General features: G+C 31.7%; 1 protein-coding gene and 1 long non-coding RNA gene across 3 annotated transcripts; one reads left to right on the top strand and one right to left on the bottom strand.

Annotated features, from left to right (window-relative positions):
• Nucleotides 1-6,539: 6,539 nt before the first annotated feature.
• Nucleotides 6,540-6,933, bottom strand: LOC144547318 (uncharacterized). Its single transcript, XR_013509069.1, has 2 exons — nt 6,845-6,933; nt 6,540-6,787 (listed from the first exon to the last, which is right to left on the bottom strand). It is a non-coding gene; the product is annotated as an uncharacterized LOC144547318 (long non-coding RNA).
• On the top strand, nt 6,628-8,851 carry LOC144547316 (ricin B-like lectin R40G3). Of its 2 annotated transcripts, XR_013509068.1 has the most exons (5): nt 6,628-7,227; nt 7,523-7,645; nt 7,782-8,010; nt 8,502-8,587; nt 8,642-8,851. XR_013509068.1 is itself a non-coding variant. In XM_078295930.1 (4 exons), coding segments are annotated over exons 1-4 (954 nt in total). In that variant the 3' UTR covers nt 8,504-8,851. The 2 variants fall into 2 exon arrangements, 1 of the variants encoding a protein (XP_078152056.1); XM_078295930.1 differs by having other exon boundaries at nt 8,502-8,851.
• Nucleotides 8,852-21,680: the final 12,829 nt, after the last annotated feature.

The following is a 21,680-nucleotide window of genomic DNA, read 5'->3' as shown; positions in this document are numbered from 1 at the left end:
ATTAATAGCGCCTATATGCCACAGCTCAACTGACATGTATTTACTGCTAAATTGTTATATTTAATTAATTGGTTCATAGTTACCATTTAAAATATACGTAAAGAGTAATTTGTGTTATTATTGATGATATCTGATAAATTGGTATGGTTTGATGTGTTGAATTGTGTTATTATGTTTTCTTGTGTTTTAACTGGTACTCATCCAGCTAGGCAATTTTCTCAGGAGTTAGTAAGAGTACAATTAGCAATTATAACTGTATCAAATTGAAGGTCATGGTTTCTATGAAAGTCCAACTTGAATTAAGGATGGATGAAAAGGTATGTATGCTTATGAATTAGATCAAGAGAAGATAGCATGACCTTGCATTGCTCTAATCAAAGGATGGATGAAGAAATTAAATAATGTTGAAATTCTCAAAGAATCTGAAATATCACAAAAGTCTAGATATTTAAGAATTCTTTAATCAGTTAGATCACCAATATATCATTCTCCTTAAATTGAGCAACAATTGGAGATTAAATAAATATGTAAAAGAGGGGTGACCTTGGCACCTGGATTGGATGACCGCTCAAATCTAAAAAAAACCAAGGAAGTAGTACTGTTATGAAGCATAAAATATACAATTTTTAATAATTAACATTAATGGCTAAACGTTTGCCAGCAAAGATTTTAAAGAAAAATAATATTTTCCATGGAAGAAACGGTTCAGTTTAACATGTGAAAACATCATGTTTGAATTGATGCTTACAACCACCTTAACTGTACAACATGGGCACTGCATTTTTCATGTTTTTTTTATTTGGCAAGAGTAGTCACATCGACCAATTTGAAATAATGGTACATGCAGGTTCTAGTTGAAGCTGGTTCATAGCATCACTTCAAATTTCTTGAGTAATCTATCTGATTTAGTAGAATATATTTGAAGTTGGTTCTAGTTGGTACCAGTAACATTAACTTGGTGGCTATCTTAGTAGCAATTAGGATATGTACAATTGTACTCTGTACTTAACAGTAAATCTGTTAATATATGACAAGCATTAATAGATTGATTGATATTCAACAATGAAGGAAACTGCGAAATAACTTCAAAATTGCTAGAAAAAATTACTGGTACCAATCAGTAGGCATACGTTTTAGAATTTAATTTTAGGCCTTTGTTAATTAGCTATTTGTACTGCATTGACTGCAGTAACTTAAAAAATGGGGAAGTCCTGTACTTGCTTAATTGATGACATTCTTCTCTACTTAAGCAAGCTATCATTATAGTATTCTACAATGAAACCATTTTCTGTTGATTTCAAAATACATAAGCACATGCTTTTAGGAGAAGTTATTCTATAGCTCTAAGCAACTGAAGAAATTTAACTTACAGCACAAGAAAGAGATATTAAATAAAAGAAAAGCGTGTAAAAAGTACGGAAACATTTGGTTCTACAAAATGTTGGTTGAAACCAGAATATTGATTGTAGGATACAATTTGACATTTAACAGCACGGATTCAGTTTTAGTACACGAACATTACTTGACATCCAAGAAACCCTCATCACATAGCAATCACCTTAGAATTGTTCCATTTTGAGTTAGCTTCAACAGTTTTTCTTATACTCTGTGGATTCTTCGTTTCAAAAAAGAGAAGAAAAAGAAAGGGAAAAAATGATTTACCGATAATGTCTAGTTTTGATAAATGAGAATTTGGAAATGGTTTTACTGAGAATTTTGTCCTGTAGTTTTCATTGAAATATCATGGTATTAGATGAATGCACCAGCTAGCTGTACTAGCTAGCATCTCATTCTCCATTTTTTTTATTTATTTCTGGCAATATAATATAATACATTGTACCTGTGTCGTTTGAGGTTCTCTTCCAAAATCAATACTTACTGATAATGGTGTTATCTGAAATATTATCCAATACAAGGTTCAGAATGAAATATTTGTCAAATTGACAATTCATTTTTGTTACATGTTCTCTTTTTGATGCTCCGAGAATATTCCTTTCTGCTCGCAGTGCGAGAGATTGCTTCCTGATTAGAAGCACAGATACAACTTTGATTATTATAATAAGTGCATGCAAAATTCTCCCCTAGATATAGTTAAAGACTTAGCTAGGAAGGATTAGAGATATACTACTTAACCAAAAAGCAAGCATTTTGACATAACTTGCAAGTTATAAGATCAAAATGATGCCACATATTCACCCTCCTATTTCGTTTGGACAAATTATTATGCTAGCCGAGTACTACCCAGCTTGATTTTTATGGTGGAGGTAACGTAAGATCCACAATATATTGATGATTAATTAATGATTATAAAAAAGCTTAGTCAAACATTCGTGCATAACTGGTGTTCACACCCAACTTACACTTGATAACAAATAAATTGAAAAATCATCAGCTTGATGATTATGGCATATACCTACTTTATGTGTATTATGAAGTATCATTAATTATAAAATCAACAAGAAACCTAAAGGTCTATTCCTTGGCACTGTTAGCAAGTCATTGGCATCACAGCACAATCTTATTGAATTTATTAGCTGCTGTTTTACAATTAGTTGTCAATAATTTATTTCGCAAGGTACTGGGTCGTTTTGGTCTAACCCGCTTAAATTACTGTATACATCATAGCACTGTTGCTATATCTATATTTACAGGTACTAAAAGGTTTGGTACTGGTAAATCATGAAAAAAAAACTGGGTTTAATATAACATTCCAGATTTGTTACCTACTGTTCTACACTACATACTATATATATCCAAAGCAACATGAATAATTAGTATAGCAGTATAAATTACAACTCATGAGTACCATTTATATTTATAAATAGTATATTAGAGGTTGACTAAAATTATTTATGTATTTGGTTGGTCACCTACAACATCTATATACATCACTTGAAAAAGCAGGAAATAGGCAAGGAAGTCATTCATGTATGTTGCTTAAAACAAATACATGTAATATTAAAGCGCAACCTGGATAGAAGAGCAACCTACATGTGGATTGGTCGTACTGATAATTAATTAGTGCTGATCTCAATTAGTTATTAAATTGTACTAACTACTAAGACCAGGTGATTAGCAGCTGTTTATTTATATATTCTCCTTTTCTTTTAACAAATGAGAGAGTCATATGGTGCACAAGTTGATGTTTAAATTTAATATTATTTTGCCACCCGTGCAAGTGATCAGGTCAAGAAAATCTATAATTTTTTTATCATGTCCTATTACTAGGAAGCCCAAGTGATGGTATAATTTTTGCATTAAATTAAAACACAAAATATTAAGCGATACATACACTTGTCCCTTTTTTTATTTTAGCAGAAATCAACATCAGCATATATTTGCTAATTTGTATCAGCAGTCTATTCAATCAATATCAGGTACCGAGTACTGACAACTACCTACCACCTGATCCTGATCCAGCGCGATTGAGCTGATTCTACAATATTCATCCCATGAATAGCAGGAATATATAGTAGAGAACTTCAAATAATCCTATTTTGATCCTATTAGGTTATCACGAACCGGATTCATTCGACCCTGATTGGATCTGTACATACGCTTTCCATTGGCCATATTTAATTTGTACAAGTCATGTACACATTTCAAGGTTTGAAGTACAACACATTCAAAGTCTCCAATGATGATCAACTCACTCCAAGTCCGTTCAGTTTTCTGTCTACTTTTTGTCTATAATTGAAAAATAATTATCTCACTGAAATGAAACATACAGAAGTTCAAGATGAGCGTGACTTAATTTGTGCGTTTGGATTAAACATGAGATTAGTGAAAATTGCCAGCCACTAACCCGAGCTAACCTCCCAATGGCTAACCCAACATTTTATTGGATTATTGAAATAGCCACTAACCCAAAAGAGAGAGCGCTTCGTGTGGTATGTACAAACATGAAATAGCACTCCAAGTTTGTGCTATTCTTGGATTAGCATTAACCTAAGCCCATCAAAACATAAAGCTTTATTATTAGGCCTAGACACAATACAAACATAATTAAAAATTTTAACTATGTCAAGGGCAAAGACCCGAAATATGACCCGGTTCATTATTCAATACAAATATATCCATCCAAGATTTTCTGACCCAATTCAAAGGCCTTGATACAATTACTAAGATATTAAGAAATAGCCTTATTTAATCCGAACAATTTTGGGCCTTAATAGAAGAACACAACACATGATGCAGTATAATACAAAGGGGCATCTATTTATGCGAGTGGGCCCACCAACCCCCGCACGTCACAACGTGTTTCGCTATTTATTTTATATTACTATCTCTAATAAATACAAAAACAGGTTGTCCAGTACTCTTCATTAAAATCCTCAAATATTCTACATATTTCTCTGGTCCAAAGTTTATCCGAGATTTTTAGTAATACCCTATAAAATAAAAAATATCAAATCTACCCTCTCATTGAAATTAATTTTAAAAATACCCTGACTGTCCAAACGTGTGGCGGTCAGGCTTTTCTACCAAACTGCCCCACGTTGAGATAGTTATTATTTTTTTTATATCAAACCATCCAACGGCGGAGCGGTAAGTTACAGTTTTTTTTTTTTAAATCTTAATATTTTCATCTAAAAATGAGAAATGAGACTTTATTTTAAAGTACTTTTTAGTAAGAGAAATAAGAAATGAGATTAGTAAAAAGATTGTATGTGAAATAAGATCAAAGGTATAGAAAGTAGGTACTGGTAAGAATTAGATTTGGGATTGGAAGAAAATCTATAATTTTGTGGAGTTTTAGCTTTTTGTTTATGGTGTATGTAAAAAAATAAGACATTTGATATCATCTTGAATGTAAAGAAAATAGTATATGAAAGAATTATTTGTATTAATTTTCTCACTGTTTACATGCATATACATGGAAGAATCTTTATAGCCTTGCAAGATACTCCAACAAACTCCTAACATAAATGTTAACAACTTTTGACCGTACAGTCTTAACGTGTGTTGTCTCTAACAAACATAATTTTTAGTTTCTAAAATTAAAAAAAAATTGTATGCAAAACTTTTTTAAAGTTAGATCTACAAAATAATTGTTTTAATTTCATAATTTTTAGTTTCTAAAATTAAAAAAAAAATTGTATGCAAAACTTTTTTAAAGTTAGATCTACAAAATAATTGTTTTAATTTCATAATTTTTAGTTTCTAAAATTAAAAAAAAAATTGTATGCAAAACTTTTTTAAAGTTAGATCTACAAAATAATTGTTTTAATTTTTTTTTGGCGTATCTGTGATCGAACTCTTTGATATAAAAAGGCTCCGATTGACCATGGTTCAAATGGTTATTAAATTCTGAACATGGTCGATTAATATTTTTTCCATAAATAAAATCTGAACTTATAAAAAGATTTGTCATAAACACTTCCTAAACAATATGCCATGAATTACTTTAAAATAAAATCCATTTACTTTTCATATAAATAAACGGAGAATATATGCTATGTCTTTGTATATGAATTAAAAATCTTATCTTCATTGATATGAGAAATGAGAAATAAGAAATAAGATTAGTAAAAAAAAAATGTTTAATTTTTAGTTTTGACTTCTAATATTCTAATTTATGGCTATGCCTTTGTATATGGTGCGACTTATGGGGTGAGACAAAAGAGCTACTTTTATATATATATATATATATATATATATATATATATTTTTTTTTTTTATTCAAATAAATATTTTGATATGTTACATTTTATTTATTATTGTTAAGATTGAATTCTTTTGTTATTATTGTCTCGTCCATATTAAGTCATTTTCTTTTATAGTTGATCTAATATGTGTGAACTCAAAATTTAACAAATAATCTTTATTAAAAATGGATATATTAAAAATTAACAATTAATCTTCATTTATTATTTTTAGAAGAAAATATTAAAATCTCTAAAAAAAAATTACTGTATCTGACTGACCCGACGCTGGACAGTTTGGTCAAAAAAATAAAATAAAAAGAAGAAGACCGCCTCAACACGGGTTTGGTAGAAAAAGTTGACCGCCCCACGTTTGGGCGGTCAGGACATTTTTAAAAATAATTTCAATGTGAGGGCAAATTTGGTAATATTTTATTTTTTTAGGGTATTAATAAAAAGAGGAGGATTCCAATGCCTCCATTTTTTGTGTCTCCATCATGCCTCCATTTTTAAAAACTTTAATAACTCAAAATTTAAAACTTAAAAGTCAAAATAAAACCGTTGGATATGATCTACATCATTTTATTTATGCATGTGTACAAAATTATGTTTTTTCAACTTTGTTTTAGTTGTCATCAAGAGCTTATAAAAATATACTATTGTGGATAATTTCTAAACGTTGATTTTTTAACTTAATGATTTACATAAAAAGAAAACTAAAATGTGATAAATTTTTTTGATTACATAGATAAAATAGTATAGATTATATTTAACGGTTTTATTTTAAAATTTATAATTTAAATTTTGAGTCATTAACTTTTAGAAACTGGAGGTGATTTATATATTCGAATAAATTTGCGGGACCACCACTCCGACCAAATCATACAGATCAACATTTATTTAATCGCAACTTTCCCTCTTTTACTCAGTTCTCGGATCATCTCGATTTCCCCAGCGAAGAATCTCTCTATCTCATATTCTCATGGATTATCCGCACGAGCGCCACCACCACCACGGCAGAGGTGATGAGGATGAGCGTCCCCCTCAGCCGGCGTACGGGTACGGTGGGGAGGGTTACAGTCGTCCCCCACCGCCACAGCAGGAGTACGGCTACGGAGAGGGGGGTTACGGCAATCCTCCACCTCCACCTCCACGGCAGGAGTACGGCCACGGAGGGGAGGGATACGGCCATCCTCCACCGCCACGGCAGGAGTACGGCCACGAAGGGGAGGGATACGGCCATCCTCCACCGCCACGTCAGGAGTACGGCCAGGGAGGTGAGGGTTACGGCCATCCTCCACCGCCACGTCAGGAGTACGGCCAGGGAGGTGAGGGTTATGGCCATCCTCCGCCGCCACGGCAGGAGTATGGGTATGGTCAAGGGGCTTACCCATCTGTTCAGCACGTGAGTCACGTGAGCCACCAATCTGAACCACACGGTCATGGTGGAAACAATGCCATGGAAGCTCTGATGAGGCAACCGAGTTTCAGGATTTACTGCAAAGGCAATGAGCGCGTCAACCTTGCGATCCGTAATAACACCGTGCTTCTCGTCACCACTGATGAGAGTGATCTTTCTCAGGTTCAGAATTAATTTATTGGTTTCTTTCTTTTTCTTTATTTTTTTCAGATCCAGCGTTCTGTTTTTCAGTAGTCGATTCGTTGTGTAATTTTTATCTAAGTCGCGAAGAATGTGTAATTCGTTGTGAGATAAGATTATCTTAATATTATTTTAGTTGTCCCGGGTGATATGCTGTCTGAATATTTGATCCCCTTTGTGTTGCTCAAATGTTTTTTTTTTTTGCAATATTTTTTATTTCTTCTGATTGGATCCAATAACATCTCAAAATTTACCAACTTTAAATTGTTAATGCCAGCAATGGATCAAGGATCTGCGATATAGCACAAAGGTGAAGGATGAAGAAGGTTATCCTGCCTTTGCTCTGGTCAACAAAGCAACTCGACAAGCTCTGAAGCACTCCCTTGGCCAATCCCATCCTGTAAGTTTTGCTATTTTTCTCCAATTTCTGATTTTTAATCTCTTTATCCATTGTAATCAACTTGATCAATCTATGTTATACTTACATGAAACAGCTAAAGAATGTCTCTGTCTGTTGCTTAAATTAAATTAATTAGGTGCTAGTGATGGAGTATAACCCAGAAAAACTGGATTCATCGGTACTGTGGACTGAGAGCAGGGACGTGGGGAATAACTTCAGGTGCATTCGCATGGTGAACAATATATACCTCAACTTTGATGCATTTCATGGGGACAAGGCCCATGGTGGTGTCCGTGATGGCACCACTGTTGTCCTCTGGGAGTGGTGCGAGGGTGACAACCAGCGCTGGAAGATCGTCCCTTGGTGTATGCACCTTGCTTTATTTATTTACTTATTTGTTATTTATCATCATCCCAATTTTTTATTTTACAAGTATATCATCATTATCAAATTATCATCATCCTCATTGTCATCAATTCTTATGGTTTTATTCAAACTTTTGGTTCTCTACTTTATAAGTCAGATGCAGGCGTATGGAGCTCGTGTAGTATTAGTCACAATTTTTTTGAATAAAAAAAAATTGCAAATTGTGTTTGGTATGATTGAATGAAACTTTGTTATACCCGTTATAAGAGTTTTAAGTCAATGATGAAGGTTTAATCTAGCGAAACTGTTGGATTGCTGTCCCGGGCACGGTCTTTCATTTACAAAGCACAAATCATCAGAAAACAAAATAAGAAAAATAATTAGAATTGGATTTTAACAGTAGTGACCGGTGATTGGTTAGTTCTTCAATGATATTTTTTTTCTTGAGGAGAAAATTCGATGATATTGAAAGTATTGTTTATGATTGCAGGAGCTGTTCTTGATGCTTATGACTGGTCAGCTGTTGTGATTTGCTTTTAGTACTACTGTTTCGCGAATAATTTGGGCCATGTTATTGTGGTTAGGGGGCTATAACGAGTGCTTGTATTAGCTCGCATGTGCTTGTATTAGCTCCGCTTCTGTTGGTTGTCAATTTGTTTTTTTGTAAATACGTGCGCAGCATTACCTTATCAGAGACTTTTATCCGTATTGAGAGTATTCGAAGGATGATTTGTATCCTTTGTGAACTCTATTATCTAGGATATTACTATCGGCTACCAGTCAAATATTATTTAATAAATAAAACCGGGTGGAATTGCGGTTACACCATTTTGCTTGTAATCACTAGTCTATTATGATTTATCGGGGAGGATTAGTTGATTAAAAAATTGGAAACCTAACCACCAACAATTTATGTAATTACCAGAGATTACTAGGCTCCAAGCGAGAAGGCACTTAGAGGTGTCAATGGATACGGATAGGATGGAACCATTTTCACACTCATACTCATTAAGAATTGATTTTACTCATATTTTACCAATGCCCGTTAAGAATTTGCCTTATTCTACTTTATCCATATCTGTTAAAATTAGCGAGTAACAAAACGGTAGTGGACAAATAACGAATAATACAAATATAATAATTTTATTAATTTTTCAAATAAACTATTAAAACTTATCATGTCATACATATGTAATAACAATTATTAATATAAAATTAAAATATAAATATGCAATTAATTCTAAATAATAGTTTTTTATTGAGCAAAAAAAATCAAAATCACGAATATCTCTTTTAACAAATTTAATTCCTTAACTAAATAATAAAACATTCAAATAGAAAAGTAAGATGTTTAGCATAATATTCTTCTTATAATATAATTTATTTTATATAATTGTCCGTTATCCAACGGATACGAAATAACCTTTACCCATATCCGTTTATCTAACGAAAAAAAATTATTATCCATACCCATAGCCATATCTAATAAGTTAACAAAAAAAAATTCTTACTCATATCCGTCTTATCGAATACGATACGAGTAGGGTAAACGGGTGTCATTGACACCCCTAAAGGCACTAATTAAATTAGGAAGTGTTTCCTAGTTTCGGGCACTCCATAACTCCCTTAAAATGGGAATCTGTATCCCTCTGGTATTGCAGAGTATCACTCTCACTTTACGGTTTGACATTAAATTTCAACCGATTTGGTATTCGGGTCGTAATAGGGGCAGTATTTTTGAACTTTGAGATTCGTGCCAAGTTAAAAAGAATGGTTCATATCTAGTAATCGTAAAAGATTCCCTTATCAGGTATTGGAGAGGATGTGAATTCTTAAAATGGAGGCATCAAATGAATAGTTTACGGCTTTAATAAAGCAGCACAGAACAAAGTGGCCGGGATCTTGTTTTCAATACAGCCAAAGGTCAGGACACGCGTCCTGTGCTGGTTGATGAGCTTTGGTAGTGCTGGGGTCCACGCTGGCAATTCGCGGGCCCGCCATATTCCCTCTTCGAGGAACGTGATATTTGTGTATGTCGACATAAAATCCTTCGAAAGAATAAGCAGATATTTGGATAAAAATTCGGAAAGAAAGAGAAGGTAGTACCACCGAGTCACCGATTCTATACAGGTTTAATTTTGTGAAAGAGATATTTTCGTATTCTTCTGACACGTTCACGTGGAACGATGAGAGGACTAATTAATGTTCAATAATGATCATAACTTAGCTTTCTAGTTTGGTAGGAAACATCAAACATTAGTCATTCATCTGCATTTATAAAACTAATTGTGTTCATTTGGTTGTTCATAAATGTTGACTTTCAGACCCCTTCCGAAGATAGAAGCTCTAATAAATAAGTGCATCTGTTATTTTCACTGATAATTTACGCAGTTGTACTTTACTTTTAGGAAAGAGCTCCAATTATCAAATGAAATAAATAATAATGTACCCGTGTACCTAGGGCTGGCAAAAAAATTCGAGGTTCGTGATTCGATTCGGGTTTGATTCGAGTTTGATTCGAGTTTAATTCAATTCGAAATGGGTTCGAATTGAAACGAACCAAACCAGGTTCGGTTCGGAATTAATTCAAACCAAACCCAAACCTAGCCTGGTTCGATCGAAATGGGTTCGAATCTCATAATAACATCGGCCGTTCATTTATCTGATTAAATTAAAATCCAAGATAGAGAGTCATAATTTAACTTAGCCGACACTCCCTCACTCTCAAATCACAATAACCTAGTTCTCTCTCCACTTCTCCCTAACTCAATCTCCCTCTAGCTCTAAAACCTAGCCGATGCTCTCGGCGACTGGCTGTCTCTCCGGCTGTCACTCCTCTCTCCGGCCTAGATGACTGTCTCTCCTCTCTCTTCGGTCGTCTCTCATAGTTTATACCAGAAAAGCTGTTTCTGATGTATTTTTTCATGAACAATTTTTCAACTTAAAAACACCCATTTCATAGTTCATACCGGTAAAAGGAAGTCATGTAAATTGTCCCGCAAGAAAAAATTAATGTATAAACTACCGGTATAACTAGGACTGCTAAAAAATAATTTAGTTCGTGATTCGATTCGGGTTCGATTCGAAAAATGTGTAGTTCGCAATTAATTCGATTCGAAATGGGTTCGGTTCGAAACGAATCAAACCAGGTTCGGTTCGAAACGAATCAAACCAGGTTCGGTTCGAAATTAATTCAAACCAAACTCAAACCTAAGGTAAGTTCGGTTCGGTTCGGTTCGTTGCCACCCCTACGTGTACCAACTTGTATTGATTATTGAAAGAACGGGTGCAAAACCCACGGTGGTTTTACCAGTCGGCCTAACATTGATAAAAGAATAATTAAAGTAACTCCAAAAAAATATGCTATTGAAATAGAGCAGCCAGGCACAATTATTTTAAATCATCTTCATCCGAATTGTGAATTTACTACGACAAAAATATAATTGAATGAAAACATAACTTGGGATAATTAAACTCAGTCAACTTCTTTTTTTTTTTTTTTTTGAAAAGCCGGGCAGTGGCTGCCAGGTTAAACTCAGTCAACTTCATCACATACAATTATGCAAATGATTAACACACAGTAGAAACATTAACTTACACCTGAGCCAGCAACAAATGTTTTACCAGTCAAACAAAATTTGGTTCATCAAATCTTAAACTGCCTAAAAGAGAAATAAAATTAAGATATCACACTACCTACTACATCCTATAAAATACCAAGCTAAATAGGACTCCATTTTAGAAATAGCATTGGAAATTAGAAATTAGAAATTAGAGTATTGTTTTTATCTAGTATCCGATTAAGATAATGGGTTTGAACTTAATTAGCTATTTTCTTGTCCCCTAACAAAAATCCTAGATCTGGATCTGTTTGTGAACATATAAACTCAGAATGAAACCGGAGTAACGTAGTCCTCACAATGTCCGACATGTGCATATCAAATGGGAGAGAGGCTTTATGATTCCTCTTCGGAATCAGTTTCTGGGTCAGATAAGAATTGGAAATCATAAAAGTGCTTGGGTAAAACTTTATTAAGGATTCCTCTAACTATTCAGGCGCAAGTTTAGCTTGGGACTCTATTATTAGATCTTGGGTCAGCTTGGCACTGGGGCCAGGCATCTGTCTCAAGCATGGCTTCAAGTTTGACCTCAGATTTGGTGCCAGTACTCTGCTCTGACATGGTAAGATTTGTCTGACTTAGCAGAAAAATTCCATGTGCCAAATTTTAATATCATACGCGTCAGATCCAATAATGTGAGCTATCTTTCCGGATTATGACCCAGAACCCTCTACTGGCTAGGATTTTTTGCTAATGCTTTGAATCAACCAAGTGTACAGCAACCAATTACAGGAACAAGATGGTAGTTAACAAAACTTACACTTGTCCCAAGTTTGACAATAATTTTTAAGAAATGCTAAGTCAAAATTCTCTTACCGAATCAGCATTCCCTTTCAAAAACTCTTCAGTTACAGATACAAACCCCAAGTTAATGAACATATAAAATTGCATCTACAAGTAAACATGTGACATGTAATTTTGTTCCTCCTAAAGGTGTTGAAGAACAAGAGGTAGAACTGAAACATTTGTGCATAATTAAATCTACAAGCCCGCAAGAAGGATCTCAAAAGAGACAGAATATATATACATATAGTGATCAATAGCACAGAGCCAGCGAACCTGTGGCTCCAAGGACAGCAGTCCACTATTTAATTTCTTAAGTTCAAAATGGTATATATTGTGTCATATGCAAACCAAATGTTAAGTTACTTTGATCAATAACAAATGACAAGAAACAAAAGTAGATTCATATCATGCTTTCCGGCATTATTAAGCTCTGTAACAGACTGGCAAGGACAAAATGACGTGGTTGTCTGGTTGACATTGGCAGGGTCAGATTCACTGTCCGTCACCAAATCCAAATGCATTGTGTCAAGAAATGACATGCATATTGCGTCTCTGCACGAGTGCCCGATAATCCAGAGCCTGAAGCAGGAGGGAAGTTCAGCCGATAGTAAATCAGATTGCATGTAAGCAGCCGATATTAAATCCTTTTCTGCAGTGGCAATTCCAGAAATTTCTCTTAATGGCTTCGAGAGTTATAAGGACATGGGGAAAAAATCAAATAAACAATCAATAAGGTTTCAATTCTACCTTTACATAGTAATACAGGCATGTCTAGTATTAACAAATGACTGATATACTGAGTTACTCTCTACATGATTAAAATTATGATCATAAAGTGGCTGTGTAGCTCTTTGGATATAACAAAAAGCATTAGAAATGTAACTAGTCGGTTTTTACAAGTACTTATTAGAGTTGCTTTCATTCGATCAATAACGAGAACAAAGTATAAAAGCTTCCATTAAACCCCTGAAATTGATAAAAATAATTGCAATAAAATGGAAAAGGGTGATAGATACCAGAACTTCATCCTCCGAAATTATTCACCGAAAACAAGAACTTGATCCTCCTAAATTGAACTGTATCATGAAATATTATATTTATGTACTACTTTTTTATTTTATCCTCCAAATGCAATGACTATTAAATGATTTAAGTCTCAAATTTAATAACAGAAGATTTGATACTGCAATAGCGTTGTCAGCAAAGGTGAAAATGTTTACCTCCTACAAAAATCCCGCATGTTGATCCGCTCGCCATGGAGCCCGCAAGAATTTGAGGCCCATAATTTATCATGAAGTTAGAGCTAACTACAAATCCATTTCAAATTAGGTCGCCTAGTCTAATCGGAAGACGTGTTATGGGCCAACCTACTAGGCCCATTTACTTTTGCAAGCACTTCCGTTCGATTAATGTTACATTATGCAAATTTTGTGTTGTAGATTTTTGGTAAAGAACCTAAAGCAGCAACGAATTTTGAACTTTTTATGCATTGCAAAACTTTCCTTTTAATTTTGCTGTAATTGTCTCTTTGTAAAAAAAAGAAATAAGTATAATCGTTGATAACAGCTAGACATATTATCCTTCCATTTGTTGATTGATCAATTTACAAAAGATGTTTCTAAACTAACCCGAATTTTCGATTAAAATGGAGCCAGGTGAAAGATGATAATCCTCTTTCATATATATATATATATAGGTTGGCTAATATCAAATCGATTGCTCCTAAGATCCCGTACAACTAAGTTGTTTTTCAATTTTTAAAGTCCAAAAAGTCAATTCAAACCGTTAGATGTTATCTTTATATTAAAATATGCTTGGAGATCAAATTTTATATTTTTCTGAATTTTTTTACTATTTATTAAGCCACTTTGAAAACCGCTGATCCAACAATGACTTCTGGTTTCACTGTTTTGTTAAGCCACCGTTGGATCAGTGGTTTTCAAAGTAACTTAATAAATAGTAAAAAAAATCAGAAAAATATAAAATTTGGTCTCCAAGCATATTTTAATATAAAGATAACATCTAACGGTTTGAATTGACTTTTTGGACTTTAAAAATTGAAAAACAACTTAGTTGTATGGGACCCCAGAAATAATCGATTTTATATATTTTTTTTTGTCCTACTCCTAACTCCCTACCCAGGAAACATATCTGGAGCTTCTAGCAAGATGAATATTAAATTATTGATGCCGTCTTATGCGACACTCTAAATTAGCTTCTTTAAGCTCTCTAATTTCATCATTAAATTGACAAATTTGTATAGGTAGTCATAGTCAGACATGAAAGATAGAGCAGTTGAACTGCTAATCGGCGACATGTTGGGCACTAACATTATAGTTCACATGTAGCGCTAACTGGGGAAAGGTATGATACCATGTAAACAACTATATATTTGATTTGACATGATAGTCAAGACAAAGGAGGTAGATAAATGAAGCTTTCTTGTTCTTTTCTAAAATCATAGGTTTTGTCATGTCAAAGGAGCTCAAATGATAGGTTGCATTTTTTTTATTTTCTCGTTAGAAATGCATGCACTTATAATTTAAACTAGGATTTAATTTGTACTGTGCAAAAATCGCCGGTGAAAAAAAATAATATATACAAATACTAAGTGCATATAAAGAGAAGAGGAGGGTTCAAATGCACTCAAATTTTTGTGCACCCAAATGCACCCTATCCTTTTTCTCCATTTTCAAAGTCCGAATAGTCAATCCGAACCGTTAAATGCGATCTATATATTAAGATGTGCTTGGAGACCAAATTTTACATTTTTTGAAATTTTTTTACTATTTATTAAGCCACTTTGAAAAATCGCTGATCCAATGGTCCAGAAAATGTAAAATCAGCGATTTTCAAAGTAACTTAATAAATAGTAAAAAAATTTTAAAAAATGTAAAATTTGGTCTCCAAGCACATCTTAATATATAGATCGCATCTAACGGTTCGGATTGACTATTCGGACTTTGAAAACGGAGAATTTTTTTTTTAAAAAATAGAGTGCATTTGGGTGCATTTGAACCCTCCTCGAGAAGAGGAATGGGGGATATCAATAAATCGCTTCTTTAATCCAACTTTTGGATAATATTTATTTGATAATTATTACTCAATTAGAAAACTAAAAATTTAGACGTGTTTATTTTGACCATTAAACAATTAGAAAAAATTCAAAGCGAACTTTTGGTGATTCTTTTTTTAATTAATGAGCAGTCAGATTTTAAATTTACTTTAAATATGATACATGTCAGATATAGATAATTGAAAAAACAAATAATTTTTTTAAATATATCAGATAAATGTACCATTAAAATTAGATATACGCAAGAAGTAGGGTAAATTTCGCTAGAGGTCACTAAACTTTGTTGTTTGTCACGAATTAGTCACTAAAGTTTGATTTGTTTCTTTTTAGTCACCCAACTTTGTTATTTGTCTCAATCAAGTTACTCTATATTTTTTCATCCAAAATTTTAACGGAATATTCCTATCCTGTCCAAAATATTAACGGAATATACTCATTCCATCCAAAATATTAATATAATGAGCATATTTCATCCAAAATACTAACGGAATGAGCATATTCCGTTAGTATTTTGGATGGAAAAGTATAGAGAGACTTGATTGGGACAAATAACAAAGTTGAGTGACTTAAAATGGACAAATTAAATTTGAGTGACCAATTCGTAACAAATAACAAAATTTAGTGACCTATGACGAAATTTACTTCAAGAAGTATTTTAAATAGTAAGTGCAAATTATTATGATCACATGTAGCTATACATAGACTTTTTGTTTATTATTGGTGCTTCTCATTGAATTTTTTGACTCATCTCTGTGCTCTTGGTCAAGAAACTTTCCGGCCACGTAGTAAGCTAAATAATTCCATTTTATTTTTTATCTTTTTATCTTTTTATCTTTTTGTCCTTTTCTCTTAAGTCTTTAACTCTTTTCAGTCTTCCAGTCAAGAATTATATCTGTTATATATAAAATAGACATGATTCAGATGATCAACTTTTACTTATACAAGACTAGTTTGTACACAACCCTTTGAACTTCTTTCACTAACAAGTTTAAAATTTATAGCCTTTTAACCCAACTAACTCTTCTTTTTTTTACTTTGACTCTCTTTAATATTTTTATATATTATCTTAAATGGTCCCCTTAGGCTTGTGTCAATTTAACCTCATCCCTATTCTGCCTAAACTCACCATATCTGGAAATAAAATAAAAATTTGGTAAACAATTGCGTGTCAAAGATTAACTACAAATGTTATAATATGATCATTTATCTTGTAGTAATAAAAATATCGTCCAATCATTAAAGTCATCTTTTGCAGAGAGGTTTACAAGTTGTAGAAAATAAAACTTAGTTGAGATCTATTTGTTTATTATGGTCTCTGACTCTCTGTACTTAAATTTGTTCCTAGAATTACTGACAAACGGGTTCCAAATGAGACAGACGGGATATTTTAGGAGTTGGTTCGGCATCATGTGGAATAGTGAAAGAATAGAAGAAATATGGAATTTGAAATAGATTTATATTTTGTACTATTTTATTTTATTTCAGAATAAGGCTTGGGTGCTATGGATAGCATAGAGAGCTACGGTGCTACAGCTCAATATTTGAGTTTTCAAAATTCTAACGGTCAATCCGAACCGTTTATCTTGTTCTCCATATTAATATGTGTTTGGAGACCAAATTTTATATTTTTTGAAAAATTTTTACTATTTTTTTAGCTTGTTAGAAAATCACTTGATCTAAAAAATTATGCACCATTCAGTTATTTGATTTTCTACCTATCTAAAAAAATAGTAAAAAATTTCCAAAAAATGTAAAATTTGGTCTCCAAACAAATATTAATATGGAGAACAATATGAATGGTTCGGATCGACTGTTAGAATTTTGAAAACTCGAATATTAAGCTGTAGCACCGTAGCCCTCTATGCTATCCATAGCACCCAAGCCTTACTCTTTATTTCGGTCGTATTAGATTGACAGTGGAAAAATATTGATAAATGAGCCAATTTAAAATCTTTTAAAAAAAAAAGGTCAATTCTTCTATTTCACTGTCTCTATGCAATAGAGAATTAATGTTTGATCATATATTCAACGTTAAGCACATATGTAATATAATTATGAGTTGTATACTGTCATGTATGATTATCTAACTAAAGTGATCTAATATAGATTAAAGATATTTGCCAATATATATATTGATTAGGGTATGGTTCATAAATAATTCAGGTAAAATTCACATTCATTGATAGACTGATTGTGAAATTTGCAATTATGTTTAATTTTAGATGTCTAATTGAATATGGACATCTAAAATGAAAATGTCTAATAATTTTTCATGTCTAATTAGAAATGAATGTCTAAAATGAGATCTAAATCTGGTGCGTCAGATTTAGAATTAACCTATATAAGAATTGGTTCCATAACACAAGATATAACAAAAAACATAGATTGTGAAAGAAGTTATTCTCTATATAAAATATAGATCTGTGTTTGTCTTCTCTTTTTCTTCCACCATTAAAGAATAAAGATGAAAGATCTATTAAGGAAATTGGAGATGATATCTCAAGGGCCAAGTCTTGCTGTCTTAGAAGATCTATTCCTCCGATCATACGACAAAACGACAAGAAGGGCTTCTTGCCATTAGAGTCTAGTCTCGCGCTCACGGAGACGATTGGCGATCTCTCAAAGGATTGAGTTATTATATGAAAACATCTATCGAATCAGGTATTATGTTCCGCACTTATGGTTTATGTTTTGAATCTCTTTGACATAGGATGGTCCTTAAGATTAAGGTGGGGAACTGTTTCTTCTTCCCCATGGTGTAAGTGCAACGTAATTGTTTGACCTCCCTAATAATTAAGTCATAGAGAAATAGAGGAGGGACTAAGGTGCAAAAATCATAGATTTGACTGCAAAAGTTTAAGCTCAATTTCATTTTTCCATTTCCATAATTTCATTGAATTTTTTTTCCTAGTTCAACGGGAATAGAGCATCTATTTCAATCTATTTATCTTTTCCACACTTGTCGAGCAGACTCTTAGAAAAAAAAGGCTACAATAATCAGTGGAGTAAAAGTGCTAAGAGCATTTGCATGCATTGAGATTTCTTTTTCTATTTGTAAAATATGCACGACCCATTATAATTTTTGGTTGTAATATAATTTTTAATTTAGAAAATCGCTTTTTAACTATTTTTATTGATTCTTTTTATTAACTTTTGTTCTCTCTTTAACTTATTTACAACGAGTATAGAAGTTTAAAAATTAAAATAAACTTAATTTCTGTTTAGTGCTTGACATTATTTTAAATGTCTTCTTAATTTTACTAAGTGGATGTTCTTAAACTCAAAACTGTTATGAATTACAAGAGGGCAAGTCCTCTTTATATATAGACTAGTACTGTCTAAATTCGATGTATCTTAATATCACATAATATTATCGAAATAATGTGAGATATCATCTTCCTTAAAAACGATATTACAATATTACTATTTTTACAAAAAAAAGGAAAGTAATAATAACAATAGAAAAAGTACTTACAAGTAAAGATATCAAATATTTTCTTGTATCTTCTTGATATTCTCCAAATCTTCTTAATTAAATCCTATACTTAATTAAACGGCAGCAGTAGGATCTTTTGCATCTTCAATATTTTCATTAACCCTTATGTCCATCCGATCAAAATCACCAAACAATTTACAACAACGTAACAACCAAGCCTTTAGTCTCAAACAATCACCAAACAATTTGATATGTAAAATTTTATTTCTAGTCAATTTTATTCCATTATTTAATTATCAACGGAAAGTAGACTGGGGAATGTGCGTCAAACTTGTAACTAATAATCTAATGTGCTTTGTTTAATTAAGCAAGTGCACCCACGATAAGTTACAAATCAGGCAAAGGTACAATTATACGCACGAATTGATTTGGTATAGCAATAAGCAAAATATATAATAATAATAATAATAATAATAATAATAATAATAATAATAATAATAATAATAATAATAATAATAATAATAATAATAATAATAATAATAATAATAATAATAATAATAATAATAATAATAATAATAATAATAATAATAATAATAATAATAATAATAATAATAATAATAATAATAATAATAATAACAACAACAAGGGAGTGCAAATCTTTTTCAAGAAGAACTTATATTTTCTTCAATTTCCTTATTTTTCCTGAAAAAAATAATCTAATTATTCACCTCCATTAATCAAATACAAGGGAAGATAACGACATTTGCAGCCCATGCAGCATATATATATATATATATATATATATATATATATATATATATATATATATATATATATATATATATAGTCAGTGATGGATGTCGCTTGAGTTTGAGTGTAGAAAACAAAGTGCCTAAGCATCCTTATTTCATAAAAAAAAAAAGGAATAATATAGAAGAACAAAATATTATCTTTAAGACTAACTTAATCAGTTTAATTAGCTGCTACACTAATTTATATAACTAAATTGTGAATTTTATTTTAAGTAAAGGTTGAAGGTTAAACCACCAAACTATTTAATATCCACAAATGATTATCTTTTTCGGATTTCAAACATACGAGTATATGACCTCCTACACAAAGAGTATTGTCTTTGTTACTAAATCAAAAGATAATTATAAATTAAGACTGATTAATAATACTTTATTTGGAAACTGCTAATTGAATCATTGGAATCACAAGGTTTCATCAGCGAGATCAAATCCATGTTTTCCCCACTCATGTCTCCAGTTGCATGTACCAAGACTTCAATATATAAATAGTTTATAAATTTCAATTTGGCATTATTTCTTTTTGGAGTATGAGTATGAGATGAGTATAAATTTTGTAAATAGTTGCTACACGGGCACTATATTTTGGTCATGTAACTAGACCTTATTTTATTGGTTGAATAGTGATTGTTTATGTATTTTTAGAGCATCTACATCTCTAGTTGGTATTATTAGAGTTTCTAATTTGATGTGGCAATTTCAAATTCAATTTTAGCAATGTGGAAGAGTTATTTCTTATTTAGAAATTATATAGAAAAAATTCTTATTAAAAAAATATTTATAAATTATACACTAGTCAAATGATTAGTTCAAATTATTTATCATTTTTAATTTACTGCTGACGTAGCTTAATAGAAACTCTAAAATTAATTTTAGAGATTTGAGAGTTTAGAATCTTTAATTTTTAAAAAGTGATTAACAGTTATTTAAAAATTCATTTGAGTTGTTGGGATGTTGATATTTTAGGATGAGAGAATAAATTGAAGTGATGTTAATGTAATTTGCTTGCCCCTAACCTTTGTTAGATATTACTCAAATACAACTCCTTCGCATTTTATTTTTTTAATACAAATATTCTCCAGCTAGTTAATTAGAAGTTCAATACAAGTATAAACCTGTTCAGCAATCAAATTCTTTAAGACCATATCATATTTTCCTAACAACTCTTTCAAATAAAATAATTTCGTTGATATATAGACCATATGTTATTGCAGAGATAGTATTACATAAAATAATTTTTTTTCAGTAATGAAAAAAGCTGATGTATACATTTACCGGTAAGTCCTTACAATATAACTAAATATCCCAACATGTCAATTACCTACCATGGAGTTTCATTGAAAGTAATAAAAAAGAAAAAGAAAAAAAATAATCTCCATTCCTATAGTATGCACCTAGATGTCATGATCTGTCAATGACTATAATTGAAAGATGAAATTTTGGATTTAATATCAGTCATCCAATTAAATAATGTCTTCTTTTGATTAAATGCATCTTTTTACGTGTAGAAGTCTAAATTTAGTTAGAAACATACTCGCCACACATACTGCCACACGATATGTTACAATTAAAATTGAATAGAGAACAAAATTGGAGAGAAAATCAATTTATTAATTTCCTTATTTCATCTCTTCAGCTATTTTCCATTCCTTATTTCCTTTTTTTTAGAATCATGATGGATGATTAATATATTTTTGAGAATATCAAATGCTGACATCTTTTAAAAATATTTTATCATTATTTGATATTTTTATCAAATTATTTGATATCTCCAAATTTAATACATTAGTCAATTTAAGCTATAGTAAATCTTTTTATAATTTTACTTCTTCAATTTTGATACGATAAAATATATATTTTTTATTATTATGTTCAGGTTCGTTCTTAGTTTTAATTGTTAATTATATGGAGAACATATATTGAGGAGGGATTTTAGTAATAT

This window comes from Carex rostrata, chromosome 31 (genome assembly GCF_964058835.1).
Source record: "Carex rostrata chromosome 31, lpCarRost1.2, whole genome shotgun sequence".
Classification (NCBI taxonomy): Eukaryota; Viridiplantae; Streptophyta; class Magnoliopsida; order Poales; family Cyperaceae; genus Carex; species Carex rostrata.
The sequence above is the reverse complement of the archived record's forward strand: the minus strand, read 5'-3'. Positions and strand labels throughout refer to the sequence as shown.

What these genes read in the sequence shown, in the direction of transcription:
- LOC144547316 (XM_078295930.1), top strand. Translation starts at nt 6,628, where the DNA reads ATGGATTATCCGCACGAGCGCCACCACCACCACGGCAGAGGTGATGAG. An exon ending in ATGAGAGTGATCTTTCTCAG is followed by an intron (nt 7,228 to 7,522) that starts GTTCAGAATTAA and finishes TGTTAATGCCAG; the next exon opens with CAATGGATCAAGGATCTGCG. An exon ending in CCCTTGGCCAATCCCATCCT is followed by an intron (nt 7,646 to 7,781) that starts GTAAGTTTTGCT and finishes TAAATTAATTAG; the next exon opens with GTGCTAGTGATGGAGTATAA.